The 16,330-nt window shown below is 43.5% G+C and overlaps 1 protein-coding gene across 2 annotated transcripts in view; it reads right to left on the bottom strand.

The window, feature by feature from the left end:
* Positions 1–7,400: 7,400 nt before the first annotated feature.
* Positions 7,401–16,330, bottom strand: part of lrrc4cb (leucine rich repeat containing 4C, genome duplicate b) — a 28,488-nt gene continuing 19,558 nt past the window's right edge. The window contains exons 1-2 of one of the 2 annotated variants that reach the window (XM_010895908.4): positions 12,170–12,337; positions 7,401–11,541 (exon numbers count right to left, since the gene is read on the bottom strand). In XM_010895908.4, the coding sequence (XP_010894210.1) occupies positions 9,622–11,514 (1,893 nt within the window). In that variant the 5' untranslated portion in view covers positions 11,515–11,541; positions 12,170–12,337 and the 3' untranslated portion in view covers positions 7,401–9,621. Of the gene's footprint in view, positions 11,542–12,169; positions 12,338–16,330 lie in introns of those variants that run through there. The other variant, XM_010895907.4, reaches the window with a different exon arrangement.

Below are 16,330 nucleotides of genomic sequence, written 5' to 3'. Positions count from 1 at the left end.
CTCATTTGGCACAGTGTGTGGGCTATCAACCAATGCCAATGCATCAATTTAACTATTCATTTAGATGTTCTCTTACCTTGAAAGAAGGCGATAGTCAGGGAAGACTGCACACCAGCATCGTTTCGTGAATATATTACCTGGATATGAAAATGTGACAGCCGTGACTAACTCTTTGGTTAAGAGGCACGATAACACTACATTTATTTTTATGAAAGTAATTCTGCTATAATTGAAACCAGGTAGGCTAAAGATATTACATAAAGGAAATGATTATGAGGTTTTGAAAATGGTGAAAAACAAGTCTCGAACTCTTCAGAAACATGCTGAAACTGGACTTAATATTTACTGTGAGGCCTCAGAGCATCGATATTACACGTAAAGAGGATCAATAAAGTATTGAGTCGAAACAAAGAAAACATTGATTGACATGAAATTACGAAACAAATTGACGCTTTTCGGAGTATTGCAGCTATAGTTTCAGTCTGAATTCATCGACAAATAAGTTTGGAAGCCATACTGACTGACATTAGAGCATTTACCAAAGGTATGACAAGAAATCACTGTGCCTTTGCTTAACCACAACCAGGGAAGTTCAAACACTGAATAATGATTGCATTTGAGATGGTACACTGCGGTTTTGAAAAACATTGCTAGGTTTAATTTAGATATACTGTATGAGGAAAATCATATTTAGAATTTAGTCAGCTGACGCTTAACCTGTGCAATTTATTCTTGATCACATATATGTAGTTCTCAAAGTTTATCATGTTTTAATATAACGTTTACAGAGGGAGGATAGTTGGATGCATGTGCCTGTTGGAAAGTGGAAATTATTAGGTGGCTATAATGACATCAGATCCAGAGGGGGAATGTTGGCAGGAGAGCCATGCCCAAACATCCCAAGCACCAGATGATCTTCAGTGTCCAGAGCCATATAATTTTAAGGTCTGTGCCCTTCACATGGCAATGTCCTCTTCATTGCCCTGGGGCATTGCAATTTTATCTTTAGAGAGAAGAGCGCCTCCTACTGGCAGTCCAACACCACTTCCTGCAGTTCTGCCAGGAATCGAACCTGCTTAGCCTCTGAGACCAGCCTGAAGTGACATGTAGGTTACTATACTGTATCTAAGTGAAACCATGTTAAATGCAACAACAAACCTACCTAATGGATCAACATAGCAGTGTGGCTGCTCAATTGATTAGACTTCAAATTCTGCAACCCACCACTGTTTTCTATCCGTGATAATTGTTTTTCGAAAAGCCTAGCCCATTTGTCAGAAAGCCAGATGTAATTTGTGTATACAAATGTCAAAATGTCAATGCATGTAATCCTTTCAAAAGGTGATTGGGGTTATTGGATGAAGCTTGGCTTGTTTCCACAATTTAGCACAAAAAATAAAGTGCTTACTACAACTTCTGGGGTGGAATGCACAGCTAAGACCCCCGCCAACACTTGGGCCCAATTCCAAACCAATTCCTGTCTGCTATGCAGTACATTAGGAAGGTGCTCGTTGAGTCCTTCTCACTGGTCTGAAAGGATTGGGGGGCCACGGTGTCAGCTGTATGGAAATAGCATCACCCAGAGCTATATTCCTTACCACTGTCCTTCCCCTGCTTTTCCAACCCTTTTTCAGATCTTCAAGAGTGCATAAGAATGGCTTGAGGAAACTGGCAAGGCATCTGGCCGTGAATACCAGACTGAGCTGTAAGTCTCACATTAAGAAACAGTACGGCCTTGTGTGAAGATCGAATAATACGGAGAAACTGGTGCTACTTGATGTGCGTCACAATTTAAACTGCTTTCGTGGATACTTTGTAAGTATTATGTAAGATGACATGCAACATGTTAAGAAATCCTAGTAGCACGTTCTGTGAAATCGAACATGGGACGAAATGCTGCAGGTGAAGTTAAGTTGTCTCCTCCAAGATTTGATTAGGTTTATATCATTTTTATGGCATTTGGCATAGGATCCCCTCAATACATAAGTGCAGACAAGGGCTTATACTGTATTATGTATTTCCTCAGATGTATTTGCTGCTGTTAACGTAATCTGAACAATGACCACAAGGTTATCATTCTCATGATTGTTCCCAGCGTGTCCAATAACAGTGGGGTCAACGCCCGGACAGGACTGGTTGAAGGGATTTCGGGCCACAACACTGACCCAAAATGCTCTTCTGTCATATGAATTTGATTGCAGTCTTTGCAACAACAGAGGACCGTGCCACATCATCGGGGACTACGTCCGGGCCAAGTGCCATGCTATGTTAACTGTCGCCTACTGTATCTGAACACCGTGTTTTCCGGGGGAAGGGGGATTCGAAGGAGCAGCACAGCAGATCCATCCTACCCAGTGTCTCTTTGTGATGCCGTGACATGTGCGTGAATTCAGCACGGCAACACGTCTGGAGGCTTATTCTATAGACATTCCATGAAGACACTGTCAGCCAGAGTTGGCCCCTTACATTGAGAAGAATACACCAATGGGAGAAACGAAGGCAGCTATATTTGGCAACACTGCCAAAAGAGCACTTCATCCTTCTATTAATACCCGCATCCTTCCTGTGACCTCATAAAACAAGCTCAATTCCTTCAGTGCACAAGAATTATTCATTGCAATTCATTTTTCTCTAATTCAATTCTGCCCCAGCGTGGTCTACAGTAAATCGACAAAATTCAAGGAGCTGCAAATGAAAAATAAGTGTTTGCGTGTGTGTGTTTGAGTGCTTGTGTGTGTGTGTGTGTGTGTGTCTGTGTGTGTCAGAGAGAGATATAGAGAGGGGGGAGGGGGGGGGTAGAAAGGAGACGAGGTAGAAGCCTCTCTTGGAGGACAATGGAAGTTCAATAGAAAATGGATGCCTTTCTACAACACAGCCTTCAGCGGGGTGTTGAAGATGACAATAGGTGCCCTGAAAAAGGATGTGCGCTGCTGTGTTGATTTCCAACAATACAGCTGCATTTTCCATTGAACTGAGAACAGTCTCCAACCCGCTCCAGAAATCATGTACATTTGTTGGACCGAGAGATCATTGTCTGGCGTCAGACGACATCGTTACTTACGAGGAAGCGCGTCCAGCTGCCGTCCCCGCTTCCTGGTGTAAGACAATGAGGTGAGGTGGCAACAGTATACATTCAGGCAATAAAGCACAGGGTGTATGGTATATGGCCAATATACCACGGCTAAAGGAGGAGTGCCTGCACATAGCTTTTAGCCGTGATATATTGGCCATATATTATAAACACCAGAGGAACCTTATTGCTAATTCATAAAGTGGTGACTAACGCAGTTAGAACAGTAAAGTGCATATGTATAAATATATATATATATATATACACTCACCTAAAGGATTATTAGGAACACCATACTAGTACTGTGTTTGACCCCCTTTCGCCTTCAGAACTGCCTTAATTCTACGTGGCATTGATTCAAAAAGGTGCTGAAAGCATTCTTTAGAAATGTTAGCTCAATTGATAGGATAGCATCTTGCAGTTGATGGAGATTTGTGGGATGCACATCCAGGGCACGAAGCTCCCGTTCCACCACATCCCAAAGATGCTCTATTGGGTTGAGATCTGGTGACTTTGGGGGCCATTTCAGTACAGTGAACTCATTGTCATGTTCAAGAAACCAATTTGAAATGATTCGAGCTTTGTGACATGGTGCATTATCCTGCTGGAAGTAGCCATCAGAGGATGGGTACATGGTGGTAATAAAGGGATGGACATGGTCAGAAACAACGCTCAGGTAGGCCGTGGCATTTAAACAATGCCCAATTGGCACTAAGGGGCCTAAAGTGTGCCAAGAAAACATCCCCCACACCATTACACAACCACCACCAGCCTGCACATTGTTAACAAGGCATGATGGATCAATGTTCTCATTCTGTTTATGCCAAATTCTGACTCTACCATCTGAATGTCTCAACAGAAATCGAGACTCATCAGACCAGGCAATATTCTTCCAGTCTTCAACTGTCCAATTTTGGTGAGCTTGTGCAAATTGTAGCCTCTTTTTCCTATTTGTAGTGGAGATGAGTGGTACCTGGTGGGGTCTTCTGCTGTTGTAGCCCATCCGCCTCAAGGTTGTGTGTGTTGTGGCTTCACAAATGCTTTGCTGCATACCTTGGTTATAACAAGTGATCATTTCAGTCAAAGTTGCTCTTCTATCAGCTTGAATCAGTCGGCCCATTCTCCTCTGACCTCTAGCATCAACAAGGCATTTTCGCCCACAGGACTGCCGCATACTGGATGTTTTTCCCTTTTCACACTCTTCTTTGTAAACCATAGAAATGGTTGTGTGTGAAAATCCCTTGTAACTGAGCAGATTGTGAAATACTTAGACCGGCCCATCTGGCACCAACAACCATGCCACGCTCAAAATTGCTTAAATCACCTTTCTTTCCCATTCTGACATTCAGTTTGGAGTTCAGGAGATTGTCTTGACCAGGACCACAGCCCTAAATGCATTGAAGCAACTGCCATGTGATTGGTTGATTAGATAATTGTCTTAATGAGAAATTGAACAGGTGTTCCTAATAATCCTTTAGGTGAGTGTATATATATATATATATATATAATGTTTTTCAAACCCACAGTGTACCATCTCAAACACAATCATTTTTCAGTGTTTGAACTTCCCGGGTTGTGGTAAAGCAATAAGGCACAGTGATTTCTTGTCATACCCATGGTAAATGCTCTTATGTCAGTCAGCATTCAGGGTTGGACATTTTCCAACCACATTTTCTCCATAGTACATAATATGATAGGGAGTACTGCAAAAAGTAATGGAAAAACAGCAATGTTTTATTGGTGTTTCTTTACAATATGAACTACAATCTCTGGTATCAATAAATGTAGGTTGTGTTCCTTGAGAGGTATGGGAGGGATGTTTAACGGAGAAATCCATTTCGGCTCCTCGCTCTCTCACAGTCATTATATTTGAATCCATAAGCACATGTAAAATGATGATCTCAAAAGTTTTTTTTTTTTTTTGCATGTTATTTTGAAAATACGTCTCGTATAAATGTACCACTTGAGGAGTGTTCTCTCTGAAAATGAGAGAAGGGACAAAATCCCCAAACAGTACCCTCCCAAACATGGACAGTTGGCAGAATGACACACAATAAATCGATCACCAGCTCCACACAGAAATATTTCTCTCACAGCCTTAGTGGCTGTAGCCTATACTGTTAAAGGTCAAGCATTAAGCCACCAAAAGCATTGGAAAGGAATTGAAAGCATTGAGAATGAATAACTGGTAGGGGAAAGAATGCTCAACCATGGCAATAGTCAGATATAAATGTCCTCTTTTTATGGATTGGACGCAATGGGGAAGGAACCCTACTGGTGATTATTGTGTCCATGTGTTATTTGATGCACCCAAGAAAGAGATCTGTGTTAGTCAGGTGGCAGGACCATGGTACTTGCCACACCTGGGTTGTAGGTTTGAGTCCCCCAAGGCACCAAAATGAAATGGTATGCACTGACTTCGTCTCTGAATGGAAGGGTCTAAATAACTACAATGTTAACATTTAAAGAGCACTGCAGATATCAAACAGAATCCTTGTGAGGGTTGTATTTCTTTATCTGTGTGGAAACATGTTTTTCAGTATTTAAATGTTTAAACTGCTGAATGAATGCTTCTGCAAATGCTTCTGCAAATGCAATTTATGTATTAAAAAGAATTGGTCTAATGCTGACAAAGTACTGAATTAGTCCACACGAAAATTGGTTTATGCCACGCTTACACTTCAAGCAAATTACAAATAAATTAAACTGTATTTTAAATGTTGCCTAAATTCATTCACTGTACTCTTTTTGGATGCCAATTGGAAACAAAATAACAACAACAATAATAATAACATACTGTACACTATATAGACTATATCTTCTTTTCAAAAAGTAATCTGTGCATATCTGTAAGGTGCCAGCAGCCCCAGTCGTAGACAGCGCTCCTCTCCCCTGGGTCACACAGGACCACCTGATATGCAGCAGGTTACGTTGACCCAACCTATTTTTGAAGAAAGGCCATATGTGAGTCGGCAACTTTATTTCTCATCATGTTGTCAGGAGCGTGATGTATGGCGAGCAGTCATCGTGACTTACTGCAGGTTAACAAACGGCAACTGGCTGTGCCCCGCTGCGATTAAAAAACAGTTGTTCAAATCTGGCCCGTAAGTGACCTTTTGTGAAGATGTAGGCTAATGCCGTCGTAGCAAACATTCTCTCCATCAACCCAGTGGCGCTAAGTGGACGTAACTGAAGCATGCGTAACTCTGTGCCTTTGTAATTCACTAAGACACTTTAACCTGCAATCTGCGAGTGGATTTGTGGAGTTTTATTGGAAAGTTAAACAGCAGTTTTTTAGCGCAGTGATGACAGCCATCTGCTCCTCCTCACTCCCCACACAAGGTCAGTGTTTCCATGACGACTATCTGTCGGCTATTTCTGCACCCCTTTCCCTTCTATTGCTTCACATCACCAATATCTCTGTTTGAAGACCCTCATGGCCATCATGGGCCCCTGCTACATACCTTCCTCCGTTCTGCCCACCCTCCCTCCTCTCTCCTCCCTCTCCCCTCCCTCCCTCCCTCCTCTCTCTCCTCCCTCCCTCCCTCCTCCTTTCCTTCCTTCCATCCTTCCCCTCACTCCATCCCTTGAATACCAAATTAGACCCGTCGTGTAAACAGAGTGGAGAAAAGACCGGGCGGTGGTGTGATAGATGGCCGATGAGTGAGGCGTGAGGCGTGATCAAAAGGACCGGTGCTGGGCATTTTCACCCACCAAACATGGCTGGAAGGACCAGAATGGTAGCTGTGCGGAAATCAAAAGACCAGCTCCCCCCATTAGCTGATCTGTGTAGGGATACGAGTTACAGTTCCTCAAACGGTTCGGCCGTAAGCTCCAGCAGCCTACAGATGGACTACTGACGCAGTTTAATGAGTGATTACACCCCCCCTCTCGCTGTTTACTGTCAGTGTGGACGGTTAGCCCACCGCGTTAGCCACGAGGGTCAATGCTGAAGTGCGGGCAAGCTCATTTGCTTGCTTTATCTGCAATAACAGACGGGCTATCAGCAGCCGAGCGTGTGTGACCCCGGGGGTGATGCCAAGGTAACGCGACAGAACCGCGGACGTAGATCATTAACACGCTAACGGGGGGGGGGGGGGGCGCGCTGCCTCATGGCCCCCGTTCCTCCTCCCGCTGCACCGCGTCGCCCTCGACGTACGCAGCGAGACAAAACCAGATGCGAGACGAGAGCAGAATGTGCCAGAGAGAGAGAACGGCGGCGGGTGGAGGGGGGGGGGCTTTGAAAGAACAAAAAATTGGGAGAGTGGAGATGGGGACGAGTGGGAGGGGTAAGAATACAGAGGGAGACGTTGGGGGGGGGGGGGGGGGGGGGAGAGAGGGAGCGTGAGAGGGGGAGGGAGGATAAGAGACCTTCATCTTAATTAAAGTGAAGGATGCGTACCTGTTGTTTAGGAGCCACTGGGGAAATGCAAGTTCAGTCATTTGACCGCCTGGTTCCCGAGGCATGTTGGCCTCATTGCTCATTTCATTAACAGCCAAGTCATGACAACATCTGTAGCCTGTTTCATCTAATTTGAGTGACAGGCAGAGTATGATATAATATGAGAATACTCCCACTTAATCTGATAAAGGAAGTTCACCCAACATCTTCTGTGCTTTCAGTTGATCCCCAACATATTTATCTATCTGTCTATATATCTATATATTGATTTAATTAAAGAGAATATCTGTTGTCACATTTTGCTGAGTCATTACTTGTCATTTTCTACAATTTATGAAAATGAATTTTAGTAAATGCTATTTATATTATCACAGAAACCAAACCCATTGTGAATAATTAAAATGTAGAGGTTATTTAGCATTTAGCATTTTTTCTGTGCTTTAGTCATTGCGTCCTTTATTGCAGATATTATCAGTCAACTAGAACTCTAGACTCAGGGATTTTATATATATATATATTTGTATATTTATATTTTTTATTTACATTATACCAATCTATAGCAACATATCTCTGGTAGGGGTCTATCTTTGATTTCAGAGGTGTTCAGAGGTGCCTTTGAATAAGCTGTAAAATGCCAGAGGAAGACCTGACTATGAGATTTATATAGGAACATCTTTGATATTCAGATGCTTAGTTACATTCTTATAGTACTTTCAAAAGAGGATATCTATAACTAAATTTAGGTTTCATATGAATTACAATAACAAAACATATTTAGTAGCAGAATAACACTTGATGAAACCAGAGATTTAATTATTATTATTATTAATATTTGATTTTGGCAGTAGTAGCAGTAGTCATGGTAATAGTACTAGTAAATAGCCTCAAAGAACTCAAAGAAAAGGTAAAACAATGTACAGCTCAGATGTTCTCCCTATCATAATAACCCACGGAATTAGATGACTGGGGTTTCCCTGAATAGCTGAGAATTGCTTTCCAGAAATGCCAGTACAATTGCTGTACTCCCATACAGTGTGATACCGGCAACACAGATGAACCAACATCAGTGCACATGAAAAAAACTGAGCTTTGGAAGTGATCAAAGCAAAAATTGCTTACATGAACATAAGAGAGCGCAAACATGATGGTTTGCTGTTGAGGTTAGTTCCAATTGAAGCAGGCTATCCTGGCATCAGTTGAAAATATTGACGAGGGACTGAAGATGCTGCTGAGGGGAGGGGGCGGGGGGGTTGTGCCAGCGAGAGCCATGTCGATCAGCTCGATAACACAAAACATCTGAATTATGTCAATTCTGCCAGTGAGAGGATTGCATGAGATATTTTCCATGCATCCAAAAAAAATAAAAACATCAAAGGGAATTTTATGTCAAATTAAATGTTTGTTACTCTCACATGGAATTCTCATCTTGTGGACATGAATTGCAAGTAATTTCAAACAGCGAATAGTTTCATAGCATTTTGTCTTGTTAGCGTCATAGTTTCAGTAGGGACAAATGTGCAGTAGGCATGCTGTTTTTGTCAGTTATTCTTGTTTGCCCTCTCCCCATAAACCCATTAGGATTTGGATGTTGTTGGTGTGAATAACATGATTCAAACCTGGATACAAAATACATTACTACTAATAATGTTGGTGTACTGAGTAAGGAGACGGTGAACCTTCCCTTTAATTTTGCTGAGTTAGTGCTACTGCTATATCCACAGGACTACAGATACACCGAGGAATAGTACAACTACTATTCAACAAAGTCATGTTCTCAAACGAGGCATTATTGTTCTCCGCTGAAATAAACCTTAAATTCTGTCGGTGCACTTAAATTTGGAAAGGGTAATTCGTTTTTTATTTTTTGTAGATTTGCAGTGAGCCATTCTTTCCCCTAACATAACATATAACGGAAAACATAAAAAGGAGCTAAAAAGCTAGTACAGTTTTTTTTTCTTGATTTAGCCACTAGACATATATTTTTTTTAATAAATAATCTTTGCTTCGTAAAGACACTTTTTGAAATAGCAGACATCCCCGTTTTCTAACATCAGTAAAGTCTATGTCAATTCATTCCTACACTAATCAATACCATTCTGTTCATGATACTCTCTGTATCGGATTCCTCTTCGAGCCTAATGAATCTGAATCAAATTTGGGTCTCTTGCACATTGTCTTTCGAGCTGGCTTGAATCAGTAAAGGTTCTTGCGTATGGGAGTGGTGTAGGGCGCTGAGCATGGGAGGGTGATGGTAAGCGTTCTTGTAAGTGTTGTAGTGGTTGTAATGCTCCAGTGGGGGCAGATGTAGGTGGGCCTCCATGGCAGCGACCCCAGCTAACTCCTCCTCCACTGTAATGACCTCCATGGAGGAGGCGGGGCCGTCCGGGTCCTGCTGGTTGTTCTGCTTCCTCATCTTGTAGAAGATGACCAGCAAGATGGCGGCCATGAGTGTGATGGCCACGAAGCATCCGATAATGATCTTGGTGGTCTTCATCACCTCCTCAAGGCCACGGTCCCCCTCCCCATCCAGGTCAAGGACAGGGACAGTGTAGGTCCGCTCTGTGGTCCGGGTCTGGACAGGGGGCCCCCTGGTGGTGGAAGATGATACCCAGCCAATCGGTGGAAGAGCAGGCGTCTGGCTGTCATCTACTGTCTCTATGGTCTCCACGGTGACTGTGGTGAAGTAGGTCACGCCACTGTTCTCCACAGAGGTGACGTTGAGCGTGGCGGAGGCAGAGATGTTGCCAGCCGTGTTGCTCACCACGCAGGTATATGTTCCGGTGTCCTGCAATGTGACGGTGGTGAAGTTCAGTGTCCCATCATTGCGAACGGCCAGACGCACCTTGTACGCGCCGTGGGTCACCAGAGACCCGTTGGGGGTGAGCCAGCTGACCGATGTCAACGAGCTCGTCCGGCACCTGAGCTCCGCCGCCATGCCTTCGGTGACGTTGAGGTCTGCTGGCGGCTCCACAATGACGGGCACGTCGCACTGGAAGTAGCTGTGCTCCAGCTCCCCGATGTAGCGGCCTTTGTAGCCGGCCGGTGTGTGGCAGCGGGCACAGCAGCTGGTGTTGGCGGGCACCGTCTCCTTCAGCCACCAGCTGAGCCACAGGATGTCGCAGTTGCAGTTCCAAGGGTTGTGGTGGAGGTGGACCCTCTCCAGGCGGTGCAGCGGCGTGAAGAGGTCGTGGGGCAGCAGGGTAAGGTTGTTGTGGGCCAGGTTGAGTTCCACCAGCGACTGCAGGTCATCGAAGGTGTTCCTCTCAATGGTCTGGATCTGGGCGTGCATCATCCAGAGCTTCTGCAAGTTTCCCAGGCCAGCAAAGGAGCCGGGCCCGATGACCGTGAGCTGGTTCCCCGACATTTCCAGTTCCTCCAGCCTGATCAGCGGCAGGATGTTGGGGATCTCTTTAAGATTGCACATACCCAGGTTCAGGTAGCGCAGGTTGCTCAGGTCCTGGAAGGCCCCGTCGGAGATGTAGGAGAGCCGCTTGAGCTCGCCCAGGTCCAGCCTGCGCAGTGAGGGAACCCGGTTGAAGGCGTACGATGGAATGCTTTCAATGGGGTTGTTCCTCAGCCACAGCTCTTTGAGCTTGGAGAGATACTCGAACGCCCCATTGGGGATGGTGGTGAGGCGGTTGTCAAAAAGCTCCAGGGTGTTGAGACTGGCCAGGCCGTTGAAGGCGCCGATCTCGATGTTGCGTATGTGATTCTTGCTCAGCTGCAGAATCTCCAGGTGCCGCAGGTGCTTGAAGCTGTCCACCTTGATCACCTGGATGAGGTTATCCTGCAGGTTCAGGTAACGCGTGTTAGTGGAGATGCCGTCGGGGACATCGCGCAGGCTCCGCCGAGTACAGATCACCTTGCTGAACTGGTTGCTGCAGGAGCAGACTGAAGGGCAGGTCTGGGCACGTACCAAGCCGGCCACCGCCAGGATCTGGAGGGCCAAGAGGAACACAAATAGGGGGTAGGACAGTGCCCCCCTCAGCCTAGGACCTCTCATTGTCTGGCGCTGGAGGGAGGAGATCATTGTATTCAGCATTCATAGTTCACTGCCTGGTGGTCTTCTCTGCAATATGGTAAAGAAGGGGGGAAAAAAGTGAAAATGGATGATTAGGCAGTAGACCAGCATAAGGCAAACAAAGTAAGCTCCTGTTCAAAAGATGTTTATTGAAAACGTGACATGATAGAATAAAATCTACCGAAGCCGAACCACACAGTGTGTGGATGCGTTTGTCTGCATGAAAATAAGACGTACAAGAACGAGACAGAAACTCTGTAGATTTGTTAGATTACATGCCATTAGATTGTGCTTTGTTATATGTTAATCACAAAACAAAGCAAATAAAAATAGAAATGGAAATAGCAGTGTCGAAAAAAAATAGACAAAAGAGATCCATGACATAGACATAACATCAGACATACAAATTCACATTATAATGAAGACATCTTATCACTGGGGACGAGTGGTTGTTCACTCATCCTAAATACTATCCATCTGTGGAACGTTAAAGCTTTCAGAGAGATCCCTGAATCTGGATTGTTCCAGATTTTCCGGGCTCTCCAGGACAGGCTTCTGACTAGGGGCAATGGAACTGAAAAAACCCAGTGGAGCGTCTAACTCCCATATGTACTTCCCTATCTCATAAAAAAAGAGAGAAAAAACATGAGTGGCTGTGCATCTGACATTTCCTGACCTTTTGAGAAAATGTATCTTTGGCAGTAAAGATCCTGAAGCATCTGCGAAAGTGCTATCACATCTTGGTGTGTATCACGTTCTGCGCAAGAGTCTATCATGTCCGGAGCATTGGTCTATGGCGCTCTGCTAAATAGTGAGATTCCACACATCGATTGTTTGTAGCCGATCATCTGAGGTCTTTCTTGGGTGCAGGACTGACATTTCGAGGTGTTCTACAACAGACATTAACTTATTTGTCAGTTGTGTGTTGGGATAGTTGGATTTGGCTATCATTGGCAAGGCAGCCATTGCTAACATTGTCAGACAAGCTGCGTCGAATTGACAAATTGCAGTAGACAATGTGGGGCAGGCTAGTGTCATTTCTACTAGTAACTGTAGGCTAATGCAAACGTTAGCACAACACAAGCCTTCCGTCTTCGGGCCACGCGACTCCTTTCTCCGCGTTAGCCACGGCCCTGATCACAAACGAGACCAAGACAGGCAGTTGGCGAGTTAATGTTCTTTTTGGCCACGCAGACATCGGTTATACATATATTTTCGGTATGTTCGTCGAAATAGCAGTAGGGTTATTTTTGATGTTCAGAAATATGAGGCATACATGTGGCTAAAGATCAGGCATTCAGAAATGTGATATCCTTCTCATAACTTGCTAAGCATGAATTTTCAATCATCTGTAATTATGTAATGCTACTATACAGCCAGGGAGTCGAACATCCTACTGTTTTATGGATTTTGCGAAGTGATTTGTAACCAAGTGCTGTAAATCGAGTGCACTGCATAATCTATCTCGGGCTCTAAATTGGGCTCTATATTTATATCTATATATATATATATTTATATCTATATATATCAATCTATATATATATATATATGCATAGTCTATCTCGCTATCTATATATATATATTTATATCTATCTATCTATCTATATATATATATATAGATAGATAGATAGATAGACTATGCATATATATATATATATATATAGATTGATATATATAGATATAAATATATATATATATAGATATAAATATATATATATATATATATAGATATAAATATAGAGCCCAATTTAGAGCCCGAGATAGATTATGCAGTGCACTCGATTTACAGCACTTGGTTACAAATCACTTCGCAAAATCCATAAAACAGTAGGATGTTCGACTGCTTGTGTGGATAAATGCAACTCCCCATAATGTGTTTCAGGAGAAAAGGAAACGTTCGCAATGGTTCTGATGTGGGGTAAAACTCCAACATTTTCATTAGATAACGAAGTAGACTGTATCTTGTTTGGTAGTCAAGTATATATACGTAAAACATTTCGCCAGTTGATCTGAATACCCTGACGAAGGGCGATGATATCAATGGTATAGCAAAGGGCAAATAACTCAAACAGTGTAAAATATCAACATTACTTGTATTTTCAAGGCCCTTAAGCATTCTCTTCTTTTCTCCTCATCTGCTCTAGCTAAAGTCATATCGGTAATCATCTATTTCAGAAGGACCCGGAGGCAAAGGAAAATACTGTTTTGACAGGTGTTTTCTAAACTGTGAAAATTGTGAAGCGAAGTGGAAATGCGTTTTCCAGTGGGGACAAATGGGTGATTTAATCAGTGGGAAATGAATCTCTAAATATGCCCCAGCGAAAGTAGTTAGCACCAGCAGAGATGCCACTCCAGAGCGTTGTGAGAAGCCCGCCGAGAGACACTTCCACTCCGGTGCCAGACGGAATCAGGCCACCGCCTGGCAGGGGCTCGTTTTGTCACGCCGGCATTCCAAACACTCCGCATAGCAGCCTCGTCGCTTTAATGGCTGATTGCAGGGAAGAAAGCCTATAGAAAAAAAAAACGGTGACAAAGGCGTCGACGCAGATGAACTCCCACTCTGTAGCAGCATAGGGCGTATCTTACAACACAGTGAGCACTGGTGGTGGTCGCCATGGTGTTGTGGACGGTACGCGGTTGAATGCAGGAACGTGTACCCTGTACCGGTCTACGGACTAGCGATGTAAATAGTTGCATAATGCATTTTATGTAAGTCTTTCTGAATAACAGCGTCATCTAAACGACTTCATGTAAATGTAGCTATGTTTGATGCACAAGTTGTGACACGTAACATATTGAGTTGGGTCCTTAGAGGTTCTCACGCTCGCGACGACAGTGTTGTATTTTGGTCATCATTTTGTTGATAAACACTGCAACCAGGAACAGTTGGCTTTTTATGCTTCTCGGGTCAGAAGGTAATGTTAAATTAGTCAATTTTAAGACACTGATTAAATTAGGCCTTGCAGTTTTTTTTATAATCTCGGGCTAAATGTAGATGGTCTAATTAATATGTATCTCCAGTGAAACGTTAACTGGTGTGCTTGATTTCAATTATACATACAGAACTTATTTGGCCCTGAGCAAGCACGGGTGAAAATGTAGCAATGTAATCAATGTGAAACCCAAAACATTGCTGAAACAGCCTGTAGACCGTAGAGACCAATGTATTATCAATGTACTCACGATCATGCTATGCATACAAAGCTTGCAAAAGAAGCAATTAGCTGGTAGATCGGATCATGTACTGTAATTGCATTTGATTCAGAGTAAGTTGACAGATGCAACAAGATTAGCCGTGTGCCGCATTACACAATGTAAAAAATCATGGCGGAAAAGAGACGTACGTGTTGAAAGTGTGGGAGTTCTGTGAAACTAAAACACCGGCTGTAACTCTAGGCTACTTTAAAATTAACTGTTGATGTTGCATGCTTAACTAACTGCGGTAGAGTTGATATTAAAAAGGCGCGTTTTCCATTCACGTCAATGATGATACATTAGCAGTAGGCGGACAGATTTCATATGTTGTAGTGTGTCGACAACACACTGCTTTCAGTCACTCATAGTCCCTTTCTCCCGCTGCAGTAAGAGACATAGAGTACATCCTTTATCCACCGGCCGTGTATCACGTGTCGGCCTGCTAATACAAAAGCTAATGCTCCAAATCAATCATGTTGTGCATTCCATTTCACAATTAATGAAGGAGGAGCTCAAATGGACTGGAAGATAGATAATAATAATTATATTTGTCCTATTTCACACATACAAGGTGGATAGTGGAGCATTTTTGTACCTCCCCGCACCCACCCCAGACACCCTTGTAGAGTTGGGTCAAGGCCAAGTCATCAGCCATTGTTCACGGGCGACCCTGCAGTGATTAGGGTCAACTGCCTTGCTCAATGGCAGAACGACTGGTTTTCACCTTGTCGGGTTAGTGTGTTTTTTCGTCTCTTTGGCTTTGGGAGTCTTTTTTCCCATGAGTTTTTTTTCTTACGTTGTCAGCTTGGTCGAGGGAGGGGGGGTCAGTGCCATTCGGTGGCTGGACCGATGCTGTTAACTTCTAGGTCACCTATAGCCACCCCCAAAGTGTGGCCTCAGCTGGATCATCGTATCTGGGGCTGTGAGTGGGCAGCCGACCACAGTGTTTGGAGTGACGCAGTGCTCTGGTGTCAAGCAGACAGTGAAACGTTTGTAAATACCAGGATCCGTGTTGGTGGTTTGTACTTTTCAAGCCGTCCACCTCCTAAATATAGACGCACCTGAGAGCGTCGCTCAAATTGGGCTCGCGAAAGTTGTACGTTTATCAGATAGCGCTACGTGAGCGCCCGTGGTTATATCCAAATTACGAATTCTTCTTGACGTCCAAATCATTACGCATTATAGTGCAGAATTACAAATCACTGCGTTGATGTTATTTTTTTTTAAATGCCCTTTGCATTATGTAAATTATGCTTCATGTATACAGTTTACTGCTTTTATAGAAATAGGTTATAGTGTGTTTTTAGTGGTCTTTCTATCCACATCATAAAGGCCATTATTTTCCGATTTTATGTTACAGAATTCGGATGTTGTATCCACATCATAAAAGCACTTATTTTCCCCCCACAATTTCTGAAGAATAGATAAAGTTGGAGCCTGGGGCTTGGGTTGACATCCTGGATATTTGTCAAAAGGAACCCTCCAGCGAAGATTAGCAGCCAAGAACGCTGCAGCCAGCGCGTAGCAGCCAACACGTAGGAGGATAAACTGGATTGGATTACCGGGTAATCTGATTCGACACTGAAATTATAATATTATAATATTCCTCAAAAACACACGACAAACCATTTTAGCAATATCA

The sequence above is a fragment of the Esox lucius genome, chromosome 2 (assembly GCF_011004845.1).
Source record: "Esox lucius isolate fEsoLuc1 chromosome 2, fEsoLuc1.pri, whole genome shotgun sequence".
NCBI classification, from domain to species: domain Eukaryota; kingdom Metazoa; phylum Chordata; class Actinopteri; order Esociformes; family Esocidae; genus Esox; species Esox lucius.
Note: the sequence above shows the minus strand (reverse complement) of the source record. Positions and strands in the feature narration are given on the sequence as shown.